At 41.8% G+C, this 24,962-nt stretch overlaps 1 protein-coding gene across 1 annotated transcript in view; it reads right to left on the bottom strand.

Annotated features, from left to right (window-relative positions):
• TMEM170B (transmembrane protein 170B) overlaps positions 1 to 22,248 on the bottom strand; it is a 41,877-nt gene extending 19,629 nt beyond the window's left edge. Inside the window, exon 1 of the mRNA XM_082847835.1 lies at positions 21,920 to 22,248. Within this exon, the coding sequence (XP_082703961.1) occupies positions 21,920 to 22,235 (316 nt within the window). The 5' untranslated portion in view covers positions 22,236 to 22,248. The remainder of the gene's footprint in view (positions 1 to 21,919) is intronic.
• Between the last annotated feature and the right edge of the window lie 2,714 nt (positions 22,249 to 24,962).

Below are 24,962 nucleotides of genomic sequence, written 5' to 3' on the forward strand. Positions count from 1 at the left end.
AAAGCTTGCTGACTCCCGGTATAGATGATTTTGACATATGCTCCAGGGGGCTGGGTTGTTACCCCACACCTTACTGAAAATTACAGTCACAGTACTTTCATATATTATCAAGACCTGATACTTTGGGTGTTTAACTAATGGTACGTCAATGGCATATATTCTAACACCACAGGTTCTTCAGGGCACAGTATGCAGCTGTCGCTATGGGGTACATACACCCATAGTTACACAGAACAAGAGGGAGAAATGTCAAGAAAGATCCCAAGAGAATTCGTTGCCACCTGAATTTTTTTTTTTTTTTTTTGCGGTACGCGGGCCTCTCACTGTTGTGGCCTCTCTCGTTGCAGAGCACAGGCTCCGGATGCGCAGGCTCAGTGGCCATGGCTCACGGTCCTAGCCGCTCCGCGGCATGTGGGATCTTCCCGGACTGGGGCATGAACCCGTGTCCCCTGCATCGGCAGGCGGACTCTCAACCACTGTGCTACCAGGGAAGCCCGCCACCTGAATTTTTAAAATAAACAGGACTGAACCAAATGATAAACACACTGGAGATGGAATGAGGGTGAGGAATGGGGAGTGGGGCACTCGAAGCTAACGGTTCTCAGCCTTGGCTAGATGTTGGAGTTACTTGGGAGAGCCTAAAAGAAATATCACCCTCAGAAATTCTGACTTAATTGGGCTTCAGAATTTTTTAAAGTTTTGATTCTTAGGCACAGCCAAGAATGAAAAACTGCACTAAGACAAAATGATCTAATCATGGAATTATGTACAACTGAGAATATGCAATTGCAAAACCTCCAGTTTGGCTAAAGCCAAGAAATATGGAGAGAACTGGCTGCAGATTGTAGAGGTGTGCCGGAGCAGCTTTTGTGGGGAAGGGAGAGCGCTTACAGACCCTGAAGATTTGGACTTTATTCTGAAGATTGAAGGTTATGCAGAGCCAATGAAAGACTTTAAATAAGGAAGTGATACAATCACATTCACCTTTTAAAAAATTAATTATCCTGGCAAGTATGGGAAAGGAGGACTAGAAAGAGATGAGAGACTATCAGAATATTTCAAGAGTCCCGAGAGAAACTCAGGCCTGGACTTAGGCACTGGCCTCAGGATTGAAAATAATTTGAAATATTTAGGATTTGCTGATGGCCTGGATGATGGAGGTGAGGAAGATGTGATGTCTGGCCTCCCAGATTTCTGCTATGGACAGGTGAATAGACGACAATGCTGTCAGGTTTGGAAACATGGGAAAATATGTTTCATGCATCAGCAATACTATTCAAATGTTGGTGAGAAGCAAGGAGTAAAGAAGCTAAAGGCAAGAATATGTCAAGTAGGGCTTCCCTGGTGGTGCAGTGGTTGAGAGTCTGCCTGCCGATGCAGGGGACACAGGTTCGTGCCCCGGTCCGGGAAGATCCCACATGCCACGGAGCGGCTGGGCCCATGAGCCAGGGCAGCTGAGCCTGCGTGTCCGGAGGCTGTGCTCCGTAACGGGACAGGCCACAACAGTGAGAGGCCTGCGTACCGCAAAAAAAAGAAAAAAAGAATATGTCAAGTAGAAAAATGTGAAGACTACCTATACATGCATATTATGGGCCATGTTTTAAAAAGCAGTAAATCTCAAGTTTGTTGTGTCAGCAATCTTCCTAAGTTCATGATCTGTCAAATTTTAAATCTATGATTACTAAAACAATTCTGTTATTAGATATAAATTTGAATTAAATTTAGGATATAGAAAGCTATAAAGAATGTCACTCCCATCCTAACAATGAGAAAAAGATAAACTACAAAATCATAGCTCTTCTTTAGCCCGTCAGGTGACACTACAAGATAACAAAGTAACCTGAATTTCAAAGAGGGACAAGACCCTCCAAGGAGACAGGTGACATACTCACTATGTTTCCTGTGGCAAAGCACAGGAACAGGAAGTGGGTACCATACAAGTGGGTAAAAAGAAATCTGCTAAAATTTTAACCGACAGTTAAAGTCCAAGTGTGCAATTAATCGGTCAGCTTGGAGTAAGTGACACAAGGAAAGTGCACAGTCACCTGCAAGCTCTTTTCCACAGGTCTCTACCGAGCATTCCCTAGAAAGACGGAGACTGGAGAGAGCCACCCCAGTGGTGTATGTCGGCCTATAGGAGGTGATCAGTGGCTGCTAAGGGAAACAGACAACCTGGCGTGCTTCTTGGATACCTTTTTCCTATTCAAAACAAGCCTTAGCCATTGCTGGAAGGCAGCAAATCCTGTCACCCTCAGGGGACAAGCAAAGACCCACTGCAGCTCCAGCTTGGGGAAGAGTAGAAGGAAAAATCCTTTACCCCTGGGGCAGGGGCAGAAAACCATCCAGGACCCAGGATCCTATTCTAAGCAGAGTCGGTTACTGCTGAGGGAAGGATAGAAGACTCCTGCCCAAGACCAATCACAGATACTAGGGAGAGTGTGGCTACCACGGTTCAGAAAGGCAGGACCGTGGACAGCCCCACCCAGATACCCCACCACACAGAGCTTGCCTGAGACTAAAACTGGACAGGACAAGAGAGAAATTTCCCCTGCCCCAAGTAATGAGCAACACAAGGCTGTGGCTGGGGGAAGGCAAGGGTGTGGAGAGACACTTCTTCCATGGTGCAGGCTTGCAGAGATGGCTAAAAGCTGACAATACAGCACTAACACTGATACTAACCCTGCAGCACCCAGCCCCCACCCTGCGTACAAGGCAACAACAGCACGTTCTGGGGAATCTGAAGCCTAGGGTGTGCTGAAGGTAACCATAACAAGAAAGCTCAAACTCCGCTCACTCCTGACTAAATTAAATCAACCTTCACCCTACTGGTCTAGCAGAAGAAGCCCATTTCCAGGCATAAATATTGATATTACATACCTCAGTCACTACTGTTATACATATAAAGTCCTTAATTCAATAAAAAAAATATTGAATTAAGACACCCTCAGAAACAGGAAAACCAATTCATTGTCAAGAAATAAAGTGATCAGACGTAGAGATGATCCAGATTTGAAAACAACCAGACAGGGACCTTAACTATAATTAACATGTTAAATACTCTCCTGGAAAAGGTAGACAACGCACAAGAACAGATGGGGAATTTCAGCAGAGAGATGGAGAGTCCAAGAAAAAGTCAAATGAAACTGCTTAAAAGAAGAAAACAAGAAAATGCAAAAACAGAAAAACCATAATATCAGAGATGAAGACTTCCTTTAATGGGCTCACCAGCAGACTTGACATAGTCAAGCAAAGGATCAGTGAACTTATCATAGCAGCACTATTTACAAGAGCCAAGACATGGAAGCAACCTAAGTGTCCATCCACAGATGAATGGATAAAGAAGATGTGGTACATAGGTACAATGGAATATTACTCAGCCATAAAAAAGAATGAAATAATACCATTTGCAGCAACATGGATGGACCCAGAGATCATCATACGAAGCGAGATTAAGTCAGAGAGAGAAAAACAAATAGCAAATGACAGCGGTCCCCAACCTTTTTTGGCACCAGGGACTGGTTTTGTGGAAGACAATTTTTCCATGGACCGGGGCGGGGGTGGATGGGTCAGGCAGTAATGCAAGCAATGGGGAGCGGCAGATGAAGCTTAACTCACTCACCTGCCACTCACCTCCTGCTGTGCGGCCTAGTTCCTAACAGGCCGCAGACCGGTACCAGTCCACGGCCTGGGGGTTGGGGACCCCTGGCATATAATATTGCTTATATGTGGAATTTAAAAAATGATACAAGTGGGCTTATTTACAAAATAGAAATAGACTCACATAGAAAACAAACTTATGGTTACCAAAGGGGAAAGGGGGGGAGGTATAAATTAGGAGTTTGGGATTAAAATATACACACTACTATACATAAAATTGATAACCAACAAGGACCTACTGTATAGCACAGGGAACTATACTTAATATCTTGTAATGACTTATAATGGAAAAGAATTTTAAAAAGAATCTATTTACCTATCTATCTATCTATCTATCTATGTATCTATCTATATAACTGAATCACTTTGCTATGCACCTGAAATTAACACAACATTGTAAATCAACTACATTTCAATAAAAAATTTTTAAAAAATAATCAGTGGGCTTCCCTGGTGGCGCAGTGGTTGAGAGTCCGCCTGCTTATGCAGGGGACACGGGTTCGTGCTCGGGTCCAGGAAGATCCCACATGCCGTGGAGCAGCTAGGCCTGTGCGCCATGGCCAATGAGCCTGAGCGTCCGGAGCCTGTGCTCTGCAGCGGGAGAGGTCACAACAGTGAGAGGCCCGTGTTCCGCAAAAATAAAAAGATAATAATCAGTGAATGTAAAAGTAGACAAATAGAAATTATTCAAATTGAAATATAAGAGAAAAAGAGTGGGGGAAAAAACAAAGAAGTAGTAGGAGGGAAAAGAGGAACCATCCAAGAGCTATGGAACAATTTCAAATGGTTTAACATACATGTAATTGGAGTCCCAGATGGAGAAGAAAGAGATAATGGAGAAGAAAAATATTTAATGAAACAGTGGCCGAAAATTTCTAAAACTAATAAAAGATATCAAACCACAAATCTAAGACTCCCAGAGAATCCTAAGCAAGAAAAAGACCTCCCAAAAGAACTAAAAAAACAAAAATAAAGCACACACACATACCTAGATTCACCACAGTGAAATGACTAAAAAAACAAAGATAAAGGGGAAGTATTGAAGAAGAAATAAGGAAAAAAGAAAGAGAGAACAAAAGACATTACACACACAGAGGGACAAAGATAAAAAGTACAGCAAACTTCTCATCAGAAGCAACCAAACCAGATGACAAATTACAGTAACACTTTAAAAAACTAAAATGCAAAGTCAGAACCTATATTCAGGAGAAACATTTTTCAAAACTGGAGGTGAAATGAAGATTTTTTTCCAGGGGAAAAAAAAAAAACTGGAAAAATTAACTGCCAGTAGACCTGTGCTACATGGCATATTAAAGGAAGCTCTTCAAACAGGAGTGTAGTTCTAGATGGAAACTTAACGCTCCACAAAGAAGTGAGCAACAAAGAAAATTAAAATGAAGGTAAACATAAAAGGTATGTTTTCTGGGCTTCCCTGGTGGCACAGCGGTTAAGAATCCGCCTGCCAGTGCAGGGGACATGGGTTCAAGCCCTGGCCCGGGAAGATCCCACATGCTGTGGAGCAACTAAGCCCATGTGCCACAACTACTGAGCCTGAGCTCTAGAGCCTGTGAGCCACAACTACTGAGCCCATGTACCACAACTACTGAAGCCCATGCGCCTAGAGCCTGTGCTCTGCAACAAGAGAAGCCACCACAACTAGAGAAAGCCTGTGCACAGCAGCAAAGACCTAACGCAGCCAAAAATAAATAAATTTTTTAATATGTTTTCTTATTTTTAATCATTCTAATATTTTAACCAGATTTAAAAATAAGTTGTTGCGTTTTTTCACTTGAAGACTCATTTAACATAGAAGTTAAAGCTATTGTAGATATTTTATAGCTGCCTGCTTCCACTTCTTAAAAGAGAGCAAAAACATTAGTTTTTAAATTTAATTGTGACACCTTCAAGAGCTGCTTGAATATACTGCCTCTCTCAAAGCTTACAGCAATACTGTTTATTACCCACTTAAACCAAATTACCCTTTCACCAGCTAATTATATAATTTTAAACTGTAAATTACAGTACTCATCATTGAATAGAAAAAAATTCTTAGAAAAATAAATTTTTAATTTAAAACAATCAGAATATCATTTGCTGTAAAAAAAAAAACAGGTTAAGCCTATTTAAAATAGTTCAAAATTTGCTTTACATTTAAGCCACAGCACTACCTTCCTAAAAGATGCCATTCAATTTGTTCTTTCCCATAATTGATTAGTTACTCATTTATAAAAGTATACGGATTGGGCTTCCCTGGTGGCGCAGTAGTTGAGAGTCCGCCTGCCGATGCAGGGGACACGGGTTCGTGCCCCGGTCCGGGAGGATCCCACATGCCGCGGAGCAGCTGGGCCCGTGAGCCATGGCCGCTGAGCCTGCGTGTCCCTCCGCAACGGGAGAGGCCACAACAGTGAGAGGCCCGCATAACGCAAAAAAAAAAAAAAAAAAGTATAAGGATTGAATGGCAAAATCCGAATCTATTATGAAGTTATAACACAGCAATGTACAATAGTTTCAACTTTTATTACTTATATGCCCTTAAGCATCTTAAATTATACATGTCCTACCAAAAAAATGTCAGTAACAACATATTTGTTTGAATCAGTCACTGGCCTAAAAAATAATCTTTTCAGTGACTGATAAAACGTTACAGTCTCATGATACAGTATTTCCAAAGGATCTTTACACTGAACACTCAAAAATGAACTTTTCACATCAATCAGCATAACTTATAATGAAACTCCCAATATAACAAATTCTTAAAATTAAATCTAAATAAGAGACCAAATGAATGACAGATCAGAAAATAAAAGCACAACTAGGAAAACAAGCAATGCACAAGCACGGTCAGAACAGTCACACCTTTGATATGATGACAGTAATCCTCAGGAAGCAGTTATGCCACACTGGGGTTAAAAACAAAAACACAGATAATTTCAGAACTGGAAGGGATCATCAGATATTGAATCCAGAGTTTCCTAAACCAAGTCTTAAGAAGGCCTAGTTCTAAGAACTATTAGATGGTATTCAGAGAACAAAGATTTTCTAGGTCTTAAACCTCACTCTAATAATTAGCATATTAAAGGTCTGAAGCCCCACTTAAAAAAGAAAGTTTCTTAATTTTAAAGACTAAAAAAACAAATTTATATGCAAACGGGTAAATGTTTTTCTTAACTCACAGTAAAATCTCTCAACTTTTTTCTTAACTCATTAAAATTTTTAGATCATCTTTCCTTTAACATCAATGTGAAAATTGTTGTCATTGGATTGTCTTATAGATGAGGAAACCAAGGTCTCGTTAAATATGTGGCTTTTCCCAGGGCATGGAAGCAACCTAAGTGTCCATCGACAGATGAATGTATAAAGAAGATGTGGCACATATATAAAATGGAATATTACTCAGCCATAAAAAGAAACAAAATTGAGTTATTTGTAGTGAGGTGGATGGACCTATGGAATCTAAGAAAAAAATGGTCATGAAGAACGTAGGGGCAGGACAGGAATAAAGACGCAGACGTAGAGAATGGACTTGAGGACATGGGGAGTGGGAAGGGGAAGCTGGGATGAAGTAAGAGAGTGGCATGGACCTATAAACACAACCAAATGTAAAACAGATAGCTAGTGGGAAGCAGCCGCATAGCACAGGGAGATCAGCTCGGTGCTCTGTGACCACCTAGAGGGGTGGGATAGGGAGGGTGGGAGGGAGACGCAAGAGGGAGGAGATATGGGGATATATGTATATGTATAGCTGAATCACTTTGTTTTAAAGCAGAAACTAACACACCAATGTAAAGCAATTATACTCCGATAAAGATATTAAAAAAATATGTGGCTTTTCTAAAGTATGAGAGCCAATTAATAGCATTCAAGGATAAAACTGTTTACTGACTCATGAATTCAAGGATCCTATTGCTTCTTTAGACTCTTTATTTGCATACAAAAATCTAGCAGAACCCAATTTATCCTAGTGGGGGAAGTTCCAATAACTGCACTTTATGTAAGTATTTACATAAACATTGTTAATGTTTAGTTCTCCCATATACTTCAGATTAAATATAACTAAACTGTTTAGAATTTTTAAAGTACTACCATTTAATAAGAATTTTTCTCTATAGCTAATAGCTCATATAAATAAACATTTTTAAAAGATAAATTCTAATATTATCCTCTAATGTTAAAAAACAGTCACCTAAAAAAACTGGGTTATAGCATCCTCTTGGAAATGAGTCATTTATCTTGAATTTTTTTTTTTTTTTTTTTTTACAGTACGCGGGCCTCTCACTGTTGTGGCCTCTCCCGTTGCGGAACACAGGCTCCAGACGTGCAGGTCCAGCGGCCATGGCTCACGGGCCCAGCCGCTCCGTGGCATGTGGGATCTTGCCGGACCGGGGCACGAACCCGTGTCCCCTGCATCGGCAGGCAGACTCTCAACCACTGCGCCACCAGGGAAGCCCTATCTTGAAATTTTAATAAGTCTTTAGCTATACTAAACACTCCACATTAACTTGCATTATATATCACAACACAGTTACAAATTGATCACAAAAAAGCTTCATTTTTAAAAAATCCAGTGTTCCCAATCCTTGAGTTCTCAGTAATAAAATCGCCTTAAGAGCTAGTTTCAAATGTACCTTCCTAGGCCCTGGTCTCAAGGATTCTAATTCCATAGCTGTGGACTGGGTCTATGGACTGTACCCTCAACCAGCCCCAGGTAATTCTGATATGTAGCAAGGTTTAGTAACCATATTGGATTAAATTAATTCATGGTAGGGACTGGAGAGAGGGAGAATATTATAATGAAAACATATTAGCGGGACTTCCCTGGTGGCACAGTGGTTAAGAATCCTCCTGCCTATGCAGGGGACACGGGTTCAATCCCTGGTCTAGGAAGATCCCACATGCCACAGAGCAACTAAGCCCATGTGCCACAACTACTGAGCCCACGTGCCACAACTAATGAAGCCTGTGTGCCTAGAGCCCGTGCACCGCAACGAAGAGTAGCCCCCGCTCGCCGCAACTAGAGAAACCCTGTGTGCAGCAATGAAGACCCAATGCAGCCCCAAAATTAATTAATTAATTATTAATTAATAAAACATATTGGCTACACATAGTTATCCAAAAGCAATATAATACTTTAAAATTTAATCAAGTCCTGGTGGTATTCCTGAACCATCCTCAAAACAGATCACCTCTCCTCTCTCTCCATCATCCCTTAAACAGGTTCTTTCTCTACTCTCTACCTCTTTTGCTGTCTTCAAAATCCCATTACCTGGTTCTCCCTGAACTCAGCAAGCCGCCGAACTACGACTTAACCTGAAGGTTAGTTCGCCTCTCTACACCATGAGCCCCTTATGGAGAATGATTGACATTTTCATTTTTGTTTATCAGTGTTTGCCACAGAGACTGGCAAATGCTCATGATCAAGAAATATCCAACAAGCCTGATCCTTGAAAATGCTAGACACTGCTTCTTAGTATAATTATTCTATATACATTTAATAAAATACATTGTATGGCCACTTCAATTATAGTAAGTAAAATGCACGCAAAATGCTTTGTACAGTACCTGACATATAGTAGGTGTTCAATAAATACAGCCATTGTTAGAATTATTCATCTGATTCTAAGGTAAGTCCAATGCACTGAATTCTCTGGGCTCTCCTCTTACATCTGACCGTTCTTAATTTCAGTTTCCTTCCCTGGTTCCAATTCCTCCTCCCCATCTCTGCCTCATCCTTCCTCTTCTGTTTAGAATTCCTTTCTACAGGAAAAATATTCCTAGTTATTCTAACTTTTCCTCCTGAATTATCTTACTTTTCTGGTCCTTTATTCCAATCACTAAACAAAGCAAAGATAAATATATTTATATTTTGATAGTTAACCATTTAAGAATCAAAATCATAGCTTACACAGTCCCAAGACTTATCTGGAAATTGCTTTAGGTTTAAGAAATATCATCTGGACCTTGGACATGGTACCGCCAGAGGATACTGATATATGATTCAAAGATAAAGAGATGGGTATTAGGAATGTAAAAACCTGAAGATGGCAATTCTAATTTTTGAAAAATTACAGTGGCTTCATTCTCGATAACACAGGTAAGTCTTCCAAATGGAAAAATCCTATAAAGTACAAATCATATCAGTACTTATTGTCTCAGTACCACAAAAGAGTAAGGGATTTTTCACATGTATTTCAGAAAAAGTAAATTTGGGGGTCTGGCACAAATATTGAAGAGTAGCACATTGTCTTTAGGGCTACATTTACAAAGCATAAATTTCTATAATTGGACATCTGAAATAATTTTATCTGCATAAACTCACCTCCTATAATAGAGCATTTAGGAGGAGGAACTTAACCTAATGGGACACTAGAATACGTGCAGGGACTGAGAGAAGCATACCAGTTTGGGAGCACCACCAAACGAAGTTGCTGGCTCTACTAGTATGAGGTGTGAACAATTACAAGTATGTATACTAGGTACCCAAGTTTTCCCCCTTTCTCTCTTTTTTTTTTTTCTGATAATCACTATTAACACTAAAGTGGCTTAGCAACTATAAAATCTAAACGGGAAATATAACAGTGTGTATGTATATAGTAAAAATAAATAAGCACATATATATTTTGTAAACACACACACACACACACACACACTTGACCTTCATTCCAGTTTGAATTCCCAGCTTCCCGATGTTTATACCAATAGAGAGGTGCATCTGTGCCCACATTTGCTGCTGACACAGAGAGGGGATAAGCCTGAAGCCAGACTTTGCCTTTTTTCCAAGGAACCAATTATTCCTTTCCCAACCCGAGCCCAGCTCTGTGTTTATCCAGGGGTTTAGGGATCCTGCCTCCTTCTAAGTAAAAAATTCTTCTCTAAACTCTTAGCAACCAAATTTGGGTGGGAACACAAAGTTGGGAGCCAAAATAGTTGAAGAAAATAAAAGTAAAGCAAAAGGATACATTTCATTGTAGATCGTTATTTTGAAGTTAGGTTACCCATAAAACTGAAAGAGTATATACATTCTGACTCTAATTTTAGGTTGTGGTGGGCAAGAGGGATTTAGGACATATTCAGAGAAAGAAAAACTGTATGGGAAGGAAGGAAGCCACCTATCTCTCTACTCGAGTGAGCTGAATAAGCATATAACCTATACACAGTTAACAAACAATTTAGGAATCCTGAGAATCACACACTGTGGGAAGTGACATACAGAAGAGAACTCTGGCAATAGTTATCAAGTGACAAAGATGGGGTCTCCAGGTGTTAATCTCTATATGAAATCCCCATAGTACTACTGTCTTCCAGGAAGGAGAAAAAATAGATTGAACTTGGTAGGATTTCTAAAACTAGATATATAGTAAATATGGATCACTAACTTTTACATAGGCTATGGCAACTTAAAATTCTAGAAAGATTATTACTATTATTATCACTATTCAATAATATCTTACATTGTACAGTATCTTTTATTTCTGGACAAAAATTAGTTCCATTCACCCATTCTTGGGCTCATTTGAGGCAAATACTTACAAAGCTATCCTTAAGTGCCTTAAGATTTATCATCTATCAGACCTGCCTGAGTTAAAATCAGATGTGGAATAAAAGCAAAAGGCACAGAACTGAGAGTCAGTGAACAACAGTTCTAGTCCTGGCTCTGTCATTAAATGACTGTTTGATCCCAGTCATGTATATCTCAATATTTCTAAAAGGAAGTAATCAAACTACATAACTTCTAGCTCTAAAATGTTGGCTAATTCTAATTTCTAGTTGTCATCACTTTTAAAAAATATATTTCTATCAAAGTAATACATACACAAGACTACTTTCAAGAGATTGGTCTCTGAGATAAAAAGGTCAAAATTCTGCTTCACCTATGGGATAAGATACAGACAGAGGAATAAATCATACCTGTTAACTGAAAAAAAAGATGAGAGTACATTACCCTTTTATTTACTTTTTAATTAACCAGAATTCCTATTAACGAGATTTCTGCAAATCCTTCACAGTCATTTCTTAAATCTAAATCAGTCTGGTTCTACACTATGCTCCTTTCTATATTACCTGTTTCATTTTCAAGTTTATGATGATGACAAAAATGCCTTCTGACTTAATATGTGTTATCATAATCTGAAAAAAGGTAATAATTTTTCACTTATTAGCTACCAGATCTAAGCAAGTTACTCTTTGCTTCAATGTCTGAACCTGTAAAATAAGGATAAACACTAACCTCTCTCAAGATGGTTGAAAAGATTAAATAAAATACATGAAAGAATGGTAACTAGCACAAAAAAAGCATTTTTGTGTTTTAAAAGTATGACAATTATCTATATAAATTGCTTAAACACTTTATGTCCTAGTTAAAAGCATATTCGGGCTTCCCTGGTGGCGCAGTGGTTGGGAGTCTGCCTGCCGATGCAGGGGACACGGGTTCGTGCCCCGGTCCGCGAGGATCCCACATGCCGCGGAGCGGCTGGGCCCGTGAGCCATGGCCGCTGGGCCTGCGCGTCCGGAGCCTGTGCTCCGCAACAGGAGAGGCCACAACAGTGAGAAGCCCGCGTACGCAAAAAAAAAAAAAAAAAAAAAAAGCATATTCACTCTAGAGACTTTTTCTTCCCACTTTGTTTCCTGGTGCACGAGGAGAGGGGATTAAGAGCACTGCTTAAAGGAGCTCCAGAGACGGGCGCGAGTCGCGGCTAACAGCGCGGACCCCAGAGACGGGAATGAGGCGCTAAGGCTGCTGCTGCCGCCACCAAGAAGCCTGTGTGCGAACACAGGTCACTCTCCACACCTCCCTTCCAGGGAGCCTGTGCAGTCCGCCACGGCCAGGGTCCCGGGATCCAGGGACAACTTCCCCGGGAGAAGGCACGGCGTGCCTCAGGCTGGTGCAACGTCACGCCGGCCTCTGCCGCCGCAGGCCCGCCCCGCATCCGTACCCCTCCCTCCCCCCGGCCTGAGTGAGCCAGAGCCCCCCAGTCAGTGGCTCCTTTAACCCCATCCTGTCTGAGCGAAGAACAGACGCCCTCCGGCGACCTACACACAGAGGCGGGGCCGAATCCAAAGCTGAACCCCTGGAGCTGTGCGAACAAAGAGAAAGGGAAATCTCTCCCAGCAGCCTCAGGAGCAGCGGATTAAATCTCCACAATCAACCTGATGTACCTGCATCTGTGGAATACCTGAATAGACAATGAATCATCCCAAATTGAGGTGGTAGACTTTGAGAGCAAGATTTATTATTTTTTCCCCTTTTCCTCTTTTTGTGAGTGTGTATGTGTATGCTTCTGTGTGAGATTTTGTCTGTATAGCTTTGCTTTTACCATTTGTACTAGGGTTCTATCCGTCCGTTTTTTTTTTCCTTAAAAAATTTTTTTTCTTCTTATTTTTTTATTTTAATAACTTTATTTTATGTTATCTTATTTTATCCTCTTTCCCCTTCCTTCCTTCCTTCCCTCTTCCTTCCTTCCTTCCCTCTTTCTTTCTTTCTTTCCACTTTTTCTCCCTTTTATGCTGAGCCATGCGGATGAAAGGCTCTTGGTGCTACAGCCAGGAGTCAATGCTGTGCCTCTGAGGTGGGAGAGCCAACTTCAGGACACCGGTCCACAAGAGACCTCCTAGCTCCACGTAATATCAAACGGTGAAAATCTCCCAGAGATCTCCATGTCAACACCAGCACCCAGCTTCACTCAACGACAAGCAAGCTACAGTGCTGGACACCCTATGCCAAACAACTAGCAAGACAGGAACACAACGCCACCCATTAGCAGAGAGGCTGCCTAAAGTCACAGTAAGTCCACAGACACCCCAAAACACACCACCAGACGTGGACCTGCCCACCAGAAAGACAAGATCCAGCCTCATCCACCAGAACACAGGCACCAGTCCCCTCCACTAGGAAGCCTACACTACCCACTGAACCAACCTTAGCCACTGGGGACAGACACCAAAAACAACGGGAACTACAAACCTGCAGCCTGCAAAAAGGAGACCCCAAACACAGTAAGATAAACAAAATGAGAAAACAGAAAAACACACAGCAGATGAAGGAGCAGGATAAAAATGCACCAGACCTAACAAATGAAGAGAAAATAGGCAGTCTACCTGAAAAAGAATTCAGAATAATGATAGTAAAGATGATCCAAAATCTTGGAAATAGAATAGAGAAAATGCAAGAAACATTTAACAAGGACCTAGAAGAACTAAAGATGAAACAAGCAACAATGAACAACACAATAAATGAAATTAAAAATACTCTAGAAGGCATCACTAGCAGAATAACTGAGGCAGAAGAACGGATAAGTGACCTGGAAGATAAAATAGTGGAAATAACTACTGCAGAGCAGAATAAAGAAAAAAGAATGAAAAGAACTGAGGACAGTCTCAGAGACCTCTGGGACAACATTAAACACACCAACATTCAAATTATAGGGGTTCCAGAAGAAGAAGAGAAAAAGAAAGGGACTGAGAAAATATTTGAACAAATTATAGTTGAAAACTTCCTTAATATGGGAAAGGAAATAGTTAATCAAGTCCAGGAAGCACAGAGAGTCCCATACAGGATAAATCCAAGGAGAAACACGCCAAGACACATATTAATCAAACTGTCAAAAATTAAATATAAAGAAAACATAGTAAAAGCAGCAAGGGAAAAACAACAAATAACACACAAGGGAATCCCCATAAGGTTAACAGCTGATCTTTCAGCAGAAACTCTGCAAGCCAGAAGGGACTGGCAGGACATATTTAAAGTGAGGAAGGAGAAAAACCTACAACCAAGATACTCTACCCAGCAAGGATCTCATTCAGATTTGATGGAGAAATTAAAACCTTTACAGACAAGCAAAAGCTGAGAGAGTTCAGCACCACCAAACCAGCTTTACAACAAATGCTATAGGATCTTCTCTAGGCAAGAAACACAAGAGAAGGAAAAGACCTACAATAACAAACCCAAAACAATTAAGAAAAAGGGAATAGGAACATACATATCAATAATTACCTTAAATGTAAATGGATTAAATGCTCCCACCAAAAGATACAGACTGGCTGAACGGACACAAAAACAAGACCCATATATATGCTGTCTACAAGAGACCCATTTCAGACCTAGGGACACATACAGACTGAAAGTGAGGGGATGGAAAAAGATATTCCATGCAAATGGAAACCAAAAGAAAGCTGGAGTAGCAATTCTCATATCAGACAAAATAGACTTTATAATAAACACTATTAGAAGAGACAAAGAAGGCCACTACATAATGATCAAGGGATCGATCCAAGAAGAAGATATAACAATTGTTAAGTATTTATGCACCGAACATAGGAGCACCTCAATACATAAGGCAAATACTAACAGCCATAAAAGGGGAAATTGACAGTAACACATTCATAGTAGGGGACTTGAACACCCCACTTTCACCAATGGACAGATCATCCAAAATGAAAATAAAAAAGGAAACACAAGCTTTAAATTATGCATTAAACAAGATGGACTTCATTGATATTTATAGGACATTCCATCCAAAAACAACAGAATACACATTTTTCTCAAGTGCTCATGGAACATTCTCCAGGATAGATCATATCTTGGGTCACAAATCAAGCCTTGGTAAATTTAAGAAAATTGAAATTGTATCAAGTATCTTTTCTGACCACAACGCCATGAGACTAGATATCAATTACAGGAAAAGATCTGTAAAAAATACAAACACATGGAGGCTAAACAATACACTACTTAATAACGAAGTGATCACTGAAGAAATCAAAGAGGAAATCAAAAAATACCTACAAACAAATGACAATGGAGACACGACAACCCAAAACCTATGGGATGCAGCAAAAGCAGTTCTAAGAGGGAAGTTGATACCAATACAATCCTACCTTAAGAAACAGGAAACATCTTGAATAAACAACCTAACCTTGCACCTAAAGCAATTAGGGAAAGAAGAACAAAAAAACCCCAAAGTTAGCAGAAGGAAAGAAATCATAAAGATCAGATCAGAAATAAATGAAAAAGAAATGAAGGAAACGATAGCAAAGATCAATAAAACTAAAAGCTCGTTCTTTGAGAAGATAAACAAAATTGATAAACCATTAGCCAGACTCATCAAGAAAAAAAGGGAGAAGACTCAAATCAATAGAATTAGAAATGAAAAAGGAGAAGTAACAACTGACACTGCAGAAATACAAAAGATCATGAGAGATTACTACAAGCAACTCTATGCCAATAAAATGGCCAACCTGGAAGAAATGGACAAATTCTTAGAAATGCACAACCTGCCAAGACTGAATCAGGAAGAAATAGAAAATATGAACAGACCAATCACAAGCACTGAAATTGAAACTGTGATTAAAAATCTTCCAACAAACAAAAGCCCAGGACCAGATGGCTTCACAGCCGAATTCTATCAAACATTAGGTAAGAGCTAACACCTATCCTTCTCAAACTCTTCCAAAATATAGCAGAGGGAGGAACACTCCCAAATTCATTCTACGAGTCCACCATCACGCTGACTCCAAAACCAGACAAGGATGTCACAAAGAAAGAAAACTACAGGCCAATATCACTGATGAACATAGATGCAAACATCCTCAACAAAATACTAGCAAACAGAATCCAACAGCACATTAAAAGGATCATACACCATGATCAAGTGGGGTTTATTCCAGGAATGCAAGGATTCTTCAATATACGCAAATCAATCAACATGATACACCCTATTAACAAATTGAAGGAGAAAAACCATATGGTCATCTCAATAGATGCAGAGAAAGTTTTCGACAAAATTCAACACCCACTTATAAAGCTCTGCAGAAAGTAGGCATAGAGGGAACTTTCCTCAACATAATAAAGGCCATATATGACAAACCCACAGCCAACATCATCCCCAATGGTGAAAAACTGAAAGCATTTCCACTAAGATCAGGAACAAGACAAGGTTGCCCACTCTCACCACTCTTATTCAACATAGTTTTGGAAGTTTTAGCCACAGCAATCAGAGAAGAAAAGGAAATAAAAGGAATGCAAATTGGAAAAGAAGTAATGCTGTCACTGTTTGCAGATGACATGATACTATACATAGAGAATCCTAAAGATGCTACCAGAAAACTACTAGAGCTAATCAATGAATTTGGTAAAGTAGCAGGATACAAAATTAATGCACAGAAATCTCAGGCATTCCTATACACTAATGATGAAAAATCTGAAAGTGAAATCAAGAAAACACTCCCATTTACCATTGCAACAAAAAGAATAAAATATCTAGGAATAAACCTACCTAAGGAGACAAAAGACCTGTATGCAAAAAATTATAAGACAGTGATGAAAGAAAGTAAAGATGATACAAATAAATGGAGAGATATACCATGTTCTTGGATTGGAAGAAACAACATTGTGAAAATGACTCTACTACCCAAAGCAATCTACAGATTCAATGCAATCCCTATCAAACTACCATTGGCATTTTTCACAGAACTAGAACAAAAATTTTCACAATTTGTATGGAAACACAAAAGACCCCGAATAGCCAAAGCAATCTTGAGAACGAAAAACGGAGCTGGAGGAATCAGGCTCCCTGACTTCAGACTATACTACAAAGCTACAGTAATCAAGACAGTATGGTACTGGCACAAAAACAGAAATATAAATCAATGGAACAGGATAGAAAGCCCAGAGATAAACCCACGCACATATGGTCACCTTATCTTTGATAAAGGAGGCAGAAATGTACCGTGAAGAAAGGACAGCCTCTTCAGTAAGTGGTGCTGGGAAAACTGGACAGGTATATGTAAAAGTATGAGATTAGATCACTCTCTAACACCATCCACAAAAATAAGCTCAAAATGGATTAAAGACCTAAATGTAGGGCCAGAAACTATCAAACTCTTAGAGGAAAACATAGGCAGAACACTCTATGACATAAGTCACAGCAAGATCCTTTTTGACCCACCTCCTAGAGAAATGGAAATAGAAACAAAAATAAACAAATGGACCTAATGAAACTTCAAAGCTTTTGCACAGCAAAGGAAACCATAAACAAGACCAAAAGACAACCCTCAGAATGGGAGAACATATTTGCAAATGAAGCAACTGACAAAGGATTAATCTCCAAAATTTACAAGCAGCTCATGCAGCTCAATAACAAAACAACAAACAACCCAATCCAAAAGTGGGCAGAAGATCTAAATAGACATTTCTCCAAAGAAGATATACAGACTGCCAACAAACACAGGAAAGGATGCTCAACATCACTAATCATTAGAGAAATGCAAATCAAAACTACAATGAGGTATCACCTCACACTGGTCAGAATGGCCATCATCAAAAAATCTACAAACAATAAATGTGGGAGAGGGTGTGGAGAAAAGGGAACACTCTTGCACTGCTGGTGGGAATGTGAATTTGTACAGCCACTATGGAGAACAGTATGGAGGTTCCTTAAAAAACTAAAAATAGAACTACCATATGACCCAGCAATCCCACTACTGGGCCTATACCCTGAGAAAACCATAATTCAAAAAGAGTCATGTACCAAAATGTTCATTGCAGCTCTATTTACAATAGCCAGGAGATAGAAACAACCTAAGTGTCCATCATCGGATGAATGGATAAAGGAGATGTGGCACATATATACAATGGAATATTCCTCAGCCATAAAAAGAAACGAAATTGAGCTATTTGTAATGAGGTGGACAGACCTAGAGTCTATCATACAGAGTGAAGTAAGTCAGAAAGAGAAAGACAAATACTGTATGCTAACACATATATATGGAATTTAAGAAAAAAAAATGTCATGAAGAACCTAGGGGTAAGACAGGAATAAAGACACAGACCTACTAGAGAATGGACTTGAGGATATGGGGAGGGGGAAGGGTAAGCTGTGACAAAGTGAGAGAGTGGCATGGACATATATACACTACCAAACGTAAAATAGATAGCTAGTGGGAAGCAGCCACATAGCACAGGGAGATCAGCTCGGTGCTTTGTGACCACCTAGAGGGGTGGGATAGGGAGGGTGGGAGGGAGGGAGATGCAAGAGGGAAGAGATATGGGAACATATGTATATGTATAACTGATTCACTTTGTTATAAAGCAGAAACTAACACACCACTGTAAAGCAATTATACTCCAATAAAGATGTAAAAAAAAAAAAGCATATTCACTCAAACAGATGTAGCTGAAAATAAGGCAACTAGAATGTTTTAATCATGCAACTGTTAAGTATTGTTTTAAAAGCTCAATTCAATAAACATGCATTGAGCATATACTACGTGCCAGATACAATACGCTAGAATTCCAGAATTCCATGATTACAACAATGACCCCACCCTCAAAAAGCTCACAGTCTAGAAGAGACAAATAAAAATTATAATGTAATTGAAAAATATAACAACAAAAGCATGTGTAAGGAGCAGAAGGAACAAGATGAAGCACTTAATTCATTCTGTTTATAGAGAACAGAGAAGAAGTAGCTAAAGCAGCTTGGAAAGGGGGAAAGAGTAATTCTGTAGGCAGAGACGGGTTTCAAGCCTAGCTCAGCCATTTCAAGCTATTTGATGTGGGCCAACTTTACCTCTCTGAGCTTGTTTGTAAATCTGCTTTGGAGAGTTACTCTGAAGATTAGAAATAATATATGTAAATTGCCTGATACATAGCAGGCATTTAATAAATAGGAGTTATCTTGTTTTAGAAGTTGCGTGTTTGTTTTTAATAGACTAAGTTCTAAATGGCACTGTAGACGCAAGAGGGAGGGGATATGAGGATATATGTATACATACAAGCTGATCCACTGTGTTATACAGCAGAAACTAACACAACATTGTAAAGCAGTTATACTCCAATAAAGATGTTAAAAAAAATAAACAATTTTAACTTACATCTTAATTATGAAGCTGAAAAAAAATAAATGGCACTGTAGGAGGCAGCACTTAACTAATGATCAAGCTGCATCTGGGATCGCGAAGGTCACCAGCGTGGAGAAGGTCATGATGAACCACATCAGAATGTTACCACTTACGGAGTCTACTTTTTAGCAGTGATGGGGTTCCTAACGTGGTACATTCACCTGCTGGTGAAGCCTATTTCTAATCTATTTTCTCCATTTTTACAGAATTTTGCGTACTCAGACTCTATTTAAATTTCCTAGAAGAGGTTCCCATGCTCCTCAGTCCCCCCTCAGTCCTGGTTTTGGATGGTCAGCATATCCCATATCCTTTATAAAATGGCAAGTCCAATGAGCAACAGCTGATTATTAAGACTATGTTAGGAGATAATTAGAACTAACCCTGGGTTGAAACTACTATTGTTAGCCTAACGGTTGACCTATGGGAACTGGAAGCCACTGTAATGATTCAGAATGTTAAAGTAAATATTTTAAAATATTGTTAAATCTGTCCGAGAGGTAAGTTACATTTACATTTACTCTATGGTTCCCAAAGCTAATTTTCTCTAAATACCCACCGATGAGCTAAGCCAGTCATTAACATATACAAATACATATTCTTAAATCCTTATTTTTCATTTTACTCCAATAAACATAATTCATACAACATTTGAAATATTAACAGTGGATAAACACAAGGAACGCCATAAGTAAAATAAAGCGGTCTATCTCAAAATTCAATTGAATTATGAAATGGTTCTTATGTCAGTGTAGGTTTTCAGAACCAAAAACATGTTCCTGACCTGCAACCAGCATGTAAGGTCAGTGTGCTCCAAGTTAAATAACCACAGATTAAAAGTGAGGGCACTATAATCCAATCCAGAATCCACATTAATTTTATTTATTTATTATTTATTTACTTTGCGGTACGTGGGCCTCTCACTGTTGTAGCCTCTCCCGTTGCGGAGCACAGGCTCCGGACGCGCAGGCTCAGTGGCCATGGCTCACGGGCCCAGCCGCTCCGCGGCATGTGGGATCTTCCCGGACCGGGGCACGAACCTGTGTCCCCTGCATCGGCAGGCGGACTCTCAACCACTGTGCCACAGGGAAGCCCCCCCGCCCCATGTTAATTTTATATAGCAGTTTCCACATTCAAGGCACACAGCGTCTTTAAACTCAACCTTGTGGTAAATAATTCCAATTTTTCTCTATGAATATCTGAATTCCATGTAATGCTAGATTTTATAATATCTTGTATCCTATCAAGACAGGTTATATTTGTAAAATATTCTCCATAGTCTTAACCAGTTTAACATAATGCATTCTGAAATACTAATGCTCTATCAAAATTAGCTGTCTTACACATTTCCAAAAATTAAATCCTGAGTATGTTTTTAAGATTTTTCCCTGAGAAGCACGCACTGAGGAGTCATCAAACTGCAACTGAAATTACTTTCTTGTAAACACTAGTCTTTAGCGAGTATTTTTTAAAGTCAGGGTATAATACAAGCATTTCTGCATTAACCAAGCCAGAAGTCTCTCCACAAACCAGACCTACAAATTTGATTTTTAAAGTTTATGAGTATTATTGCTCACTTTTACAACTAGAAATTGATGTTAATTACTATAATATATTAAGTCCAATTCCCTCCTGATAGCCTTGACGTATGAAGGGAAATACACAAAATTATCAAATGTCACAGAAGCAGCAGCTTGAGGCCAGAGGGAGTCAGACAGACAAAAGGAAATAGGAGAGGGAGGAGATATACGGTTAAAGCAAAAAGTGCTTAGAATTCACTAGACCTTGACCCAGCCCGTGACCTAATATAATCTACTTAATGAGTCATTTATATCGCAAAAAAACAAAAACAAAAATTAACAGTTGAAGCAAACTGATCATTGTGAGCAGGGAATTTAAGTCCTGCGTTCGATTTGAGATTTGCAAGAAAGAAAAAGAGCTAAACTAGAAAAAGACCTAAAGAGCAAGAAGCGCGCGCGCGCGCGCGTGCGTGTGCGTGTGTGTGTGTATGGAGGTGGGGAGATAAATAAAGGCTAACTGTACTCAAGTCTCAGCGCTAAAGCTATTCCACGCGTACTACAGAGGCAGGGCGGTCGCCGGCCCTCCCCATGCAGGAAGGGAGGGGAGGCGGGGGTCGTGGATTCTCCCCCAGCGCTTCTGGAGCCGGGGTCTCGGGGGACTGGCGTCGGCGCCCCCAGAACAGGAGCGGAGCGGATCCAATTAACACCTTCCTCGCCAGGACTTGGGACCGCGAGCTCCCGAGCGGTGCGCGCTCGGGGGTGGGGCGGCGAGGAGCGCTTCCCCTCCGAGGGAGGGAGAAGGGAGGCAAGGGGCGGCACCGCATCCCGGTCCCCACCCCGGGCGCATCAATTACCCGTAAGGTTCCTCAGCACCGTCCCGTGGGCCCAGAGGCTCAGGACCTGCTGCACCGACAGGTTGATCATGGAGTGGTCGCCCCCCTCCGCCTTCATCTTCCCTGGGGGGCGCCCGCCGCCCTCTCCTCCGGCGCCGGGCGGCGGCGGCGGCTGCGAGGCTCCGGGGGCGGCGGCGGGTGCGCGGCTCCTCCAGGCCGCCGCCGCCGGGGGAGGCTTCGGGTCGCCGGGCTGGTCGCTGTTGCTGCCGCCGACGGGCCTCGGGGGGGGGCCGCTCAGCGCGTCTCCCAGGCAGCCCCCTCCCCGCCGGGGAGACATCGAGGACGGCGGACTGGGGAGGGGAGGGGGCCGGGCGCTCTCCCTGCTCGGCCCCCGAGCGATAACTCGGGTCGGAGGAGGCCGCTGCCGCTCTCTCTCAGGGGCAGCTCGGAGCCGCGGGGGCCGGGCACGCGAGGAGGCCGAGGTCACGCCGGGAGGTCCGGGGTGATGGGCAGCCGGCAGGTGCAGCCCCCGACGGGGCTCAGCTCATCACCGCGAGAGGACGAGCAGACCCGGGACTCGGAGGAGGCGGAGGCGGCGGCGGCGGCGGCAGTGGCCGCGGCAGCACCTGCCGCCAGCCTGCCAACCCTCCTGCCGCCGACACTCGAGGAACCGCCCCCTCCACCCGAGGCCGCCCCGGGCCGATCGTGCGCGCGCGCACGGGTCCCCACCTCCCCCGCCCTCCCCGGAGCTGCTGCGCATGCTCATTCTCCCTCTTCCCGCGACCCGTCGCCCTTCGACAGCCGGCCGGCCCCAAAGCCCTCCTCCTCCTGCTTTGCGCGCGCGCGAGCTCGCGAGGCTGAAGGGGCTGAGCCTCGGCCCGCAGTGGGGCGGAGGGAAGCGCGGCCTACGTCACTAGCGCCACCGCCGGGCCTCGCTGCTGACTGGGCGCTCCAGGGGAACCAGCTCCACGCCCTCCCTGCCCCCGGCCCCCCGGCCCCGGGCGCGCGCCCTGGGAGAATCCGGGCGGTGCTGCAGCTCCACGCTGAGCTGCAGCCCCGACCCTGCGTGACGGGAAGCGAGGTGTCAAACTCCGTCAGGTGGATGCTGTGACAGTTCACATCTTTGGCTTCGAATGAAATACATTGGATAAAAAGGTTTGAGTACAACTTTTTCTAACAAGTGTAAATATCTCAACATTGTAGATTTGTCAGTTTGTGGGTTTGGGGTTTGGGGTTTTTTGGGGGGGGTGAGTCACATGACCTGGGTAGGTTACTACTTGCAGAATATATCCGAAAGCCATTAAAACAGAAACAGACCCACTTTACGATTCATCCAGTCCTACCCACAGCAAGAACCTGGGCCTCCCGTGGTTCCGGCATCTGAAATCACCTGGAGTCCTGGGGCTAGGCAGGTGGCCACCCTCGGGGCTAGCTCTTTTTTCGTTGCAGTACTCTCTTTACCTAAATTGTAAAAGTCTCCGTTATCTCCCCCCACCCCCGCCCAGGACTTAAACTAGACCTCTCTTCCCGTGGTTTGCTGCCTTTCTCCATATTCACCGTTAGCCCGAGGAACTGTCTAAAATTCAGCCACAACAAAGTGAACTCCTCCTTGAAGTCTGAAACCTTTTATCTTGAAAAATAAGAATTAAGTTTTGGCAGTGATCACATATGCACCAGTCAGCCGCCTCTCCCCATCCTTTTTCAATCTCTTTACTGTCTGAAAAGAAAATCTGCAAAGGACGCCGAAGTTCATGCTGTGGCTAAATCATCAAGTACTTCGGGCAAAACGCAGGAGGGTTGGATCACCTGTAAAGGGTGTCCTTGGGGACCACCTTAAAATATACATATGTATATTTATATACGTATGTATGTGTCAACGGAAATAATGTACAGCGAGAGAGGTGTGAGTTAAGTTTTATTTGGGGCAGAACGAGGACTGTAGCCGGGGATACAGGCTTTCAGGCAGCTCTGAGCAGCTGCTCTGAGGAGGTGCGGAGGTCAGTATATATGTGACTTTGGTGAAGGGGACGTATGTGCTCTTAAGCACACATTTTGGCAGAAAGTTGCTGCTGGTCACAAGAAGGTTGGTGCTGGTCACGAGGAGCAGGTGTCTCTGTTAATGATTTTAGTGCTTTTGTAGATGTGAGAAGATGCAAGAAATTGGGCTCATAAATTCTCCTGAAAAATACCTAACTGAAGACCTGTTGTGCCAGTTTTTCCTGGAGCACGGAGGGCCTCATTCCTGATCTCCACCCTGAACTCCTTTCAGGGTGTGGGGAAGTTTAGCGGCTGCAGTGGCTACTGACTTCATTCTTATAGAACCAGAAGGCAAAAAACAATTTTTAGTTGGCATATGTATTGTCTGTTTGATGTCGCAACACAGGAGGAAAGGGAAGAGTCTGCATCACTAATAAGAACTGAGCCAAAACTCAAAATGTGGAGTTATCGTCTTCTGAGGATATAGAATTAATGAGATCTTAATTTAAGATTATAAAATAATCAGACCTAAAAGAGGCTTTACCACTTTGCCAATTCACTTTATTTTACAGATAGGGGAAACTGATTCTGCAGAATTAAGTGCCTTAGAGAGGTGACACCACTTCACAGCCCAGTTTCTGAATTCCTAGTCTGTTCATTCTTTCCAGTAGCCACATCTTCCTTACCTAACTATCAACTCCATACCTTTAAGGTTCTGGATGGGGAGATGCAGGTTACCTAATGATTACCAATAAGAGATTTGACATGATATGATTAGCGGTATTAGAGAATATGACTACATTCAATGAAGGGTTCATATCAAACTCTCTAAGCAGCAGCTCATTAAACTCTCACATCAGGAACTTTTAGTTAGTTTACACGGAATCAGTGGGGTTCTTATTATTACACACTACTGTTTACAACATGGTAGCATGCATTTAAAATATTCAGAACCTGGGACAGTGCCTAGCACATGGTGTTCATCAAATATTTGTTGAATGAATAAATGAATAAACTTAGAAAAGTCAGCGTTTTTCTTGTTTCACATAATTTTTTTAATGGAACCTAAGTGTTGATTTCTGGAAAT

Source organism: Leucopleurus acutus (genome assembly GCF_964270905.1).
Source record: "Leucopleurus acutus genome assembly, chromosome: 10".
Classification (NCBI taxonomy): Eukaryota; Metazoa; Chordata; class Mammalia; order Artiodactyla; family Delphinidae; genus Leucopleurus; species Leucopleurus acutus.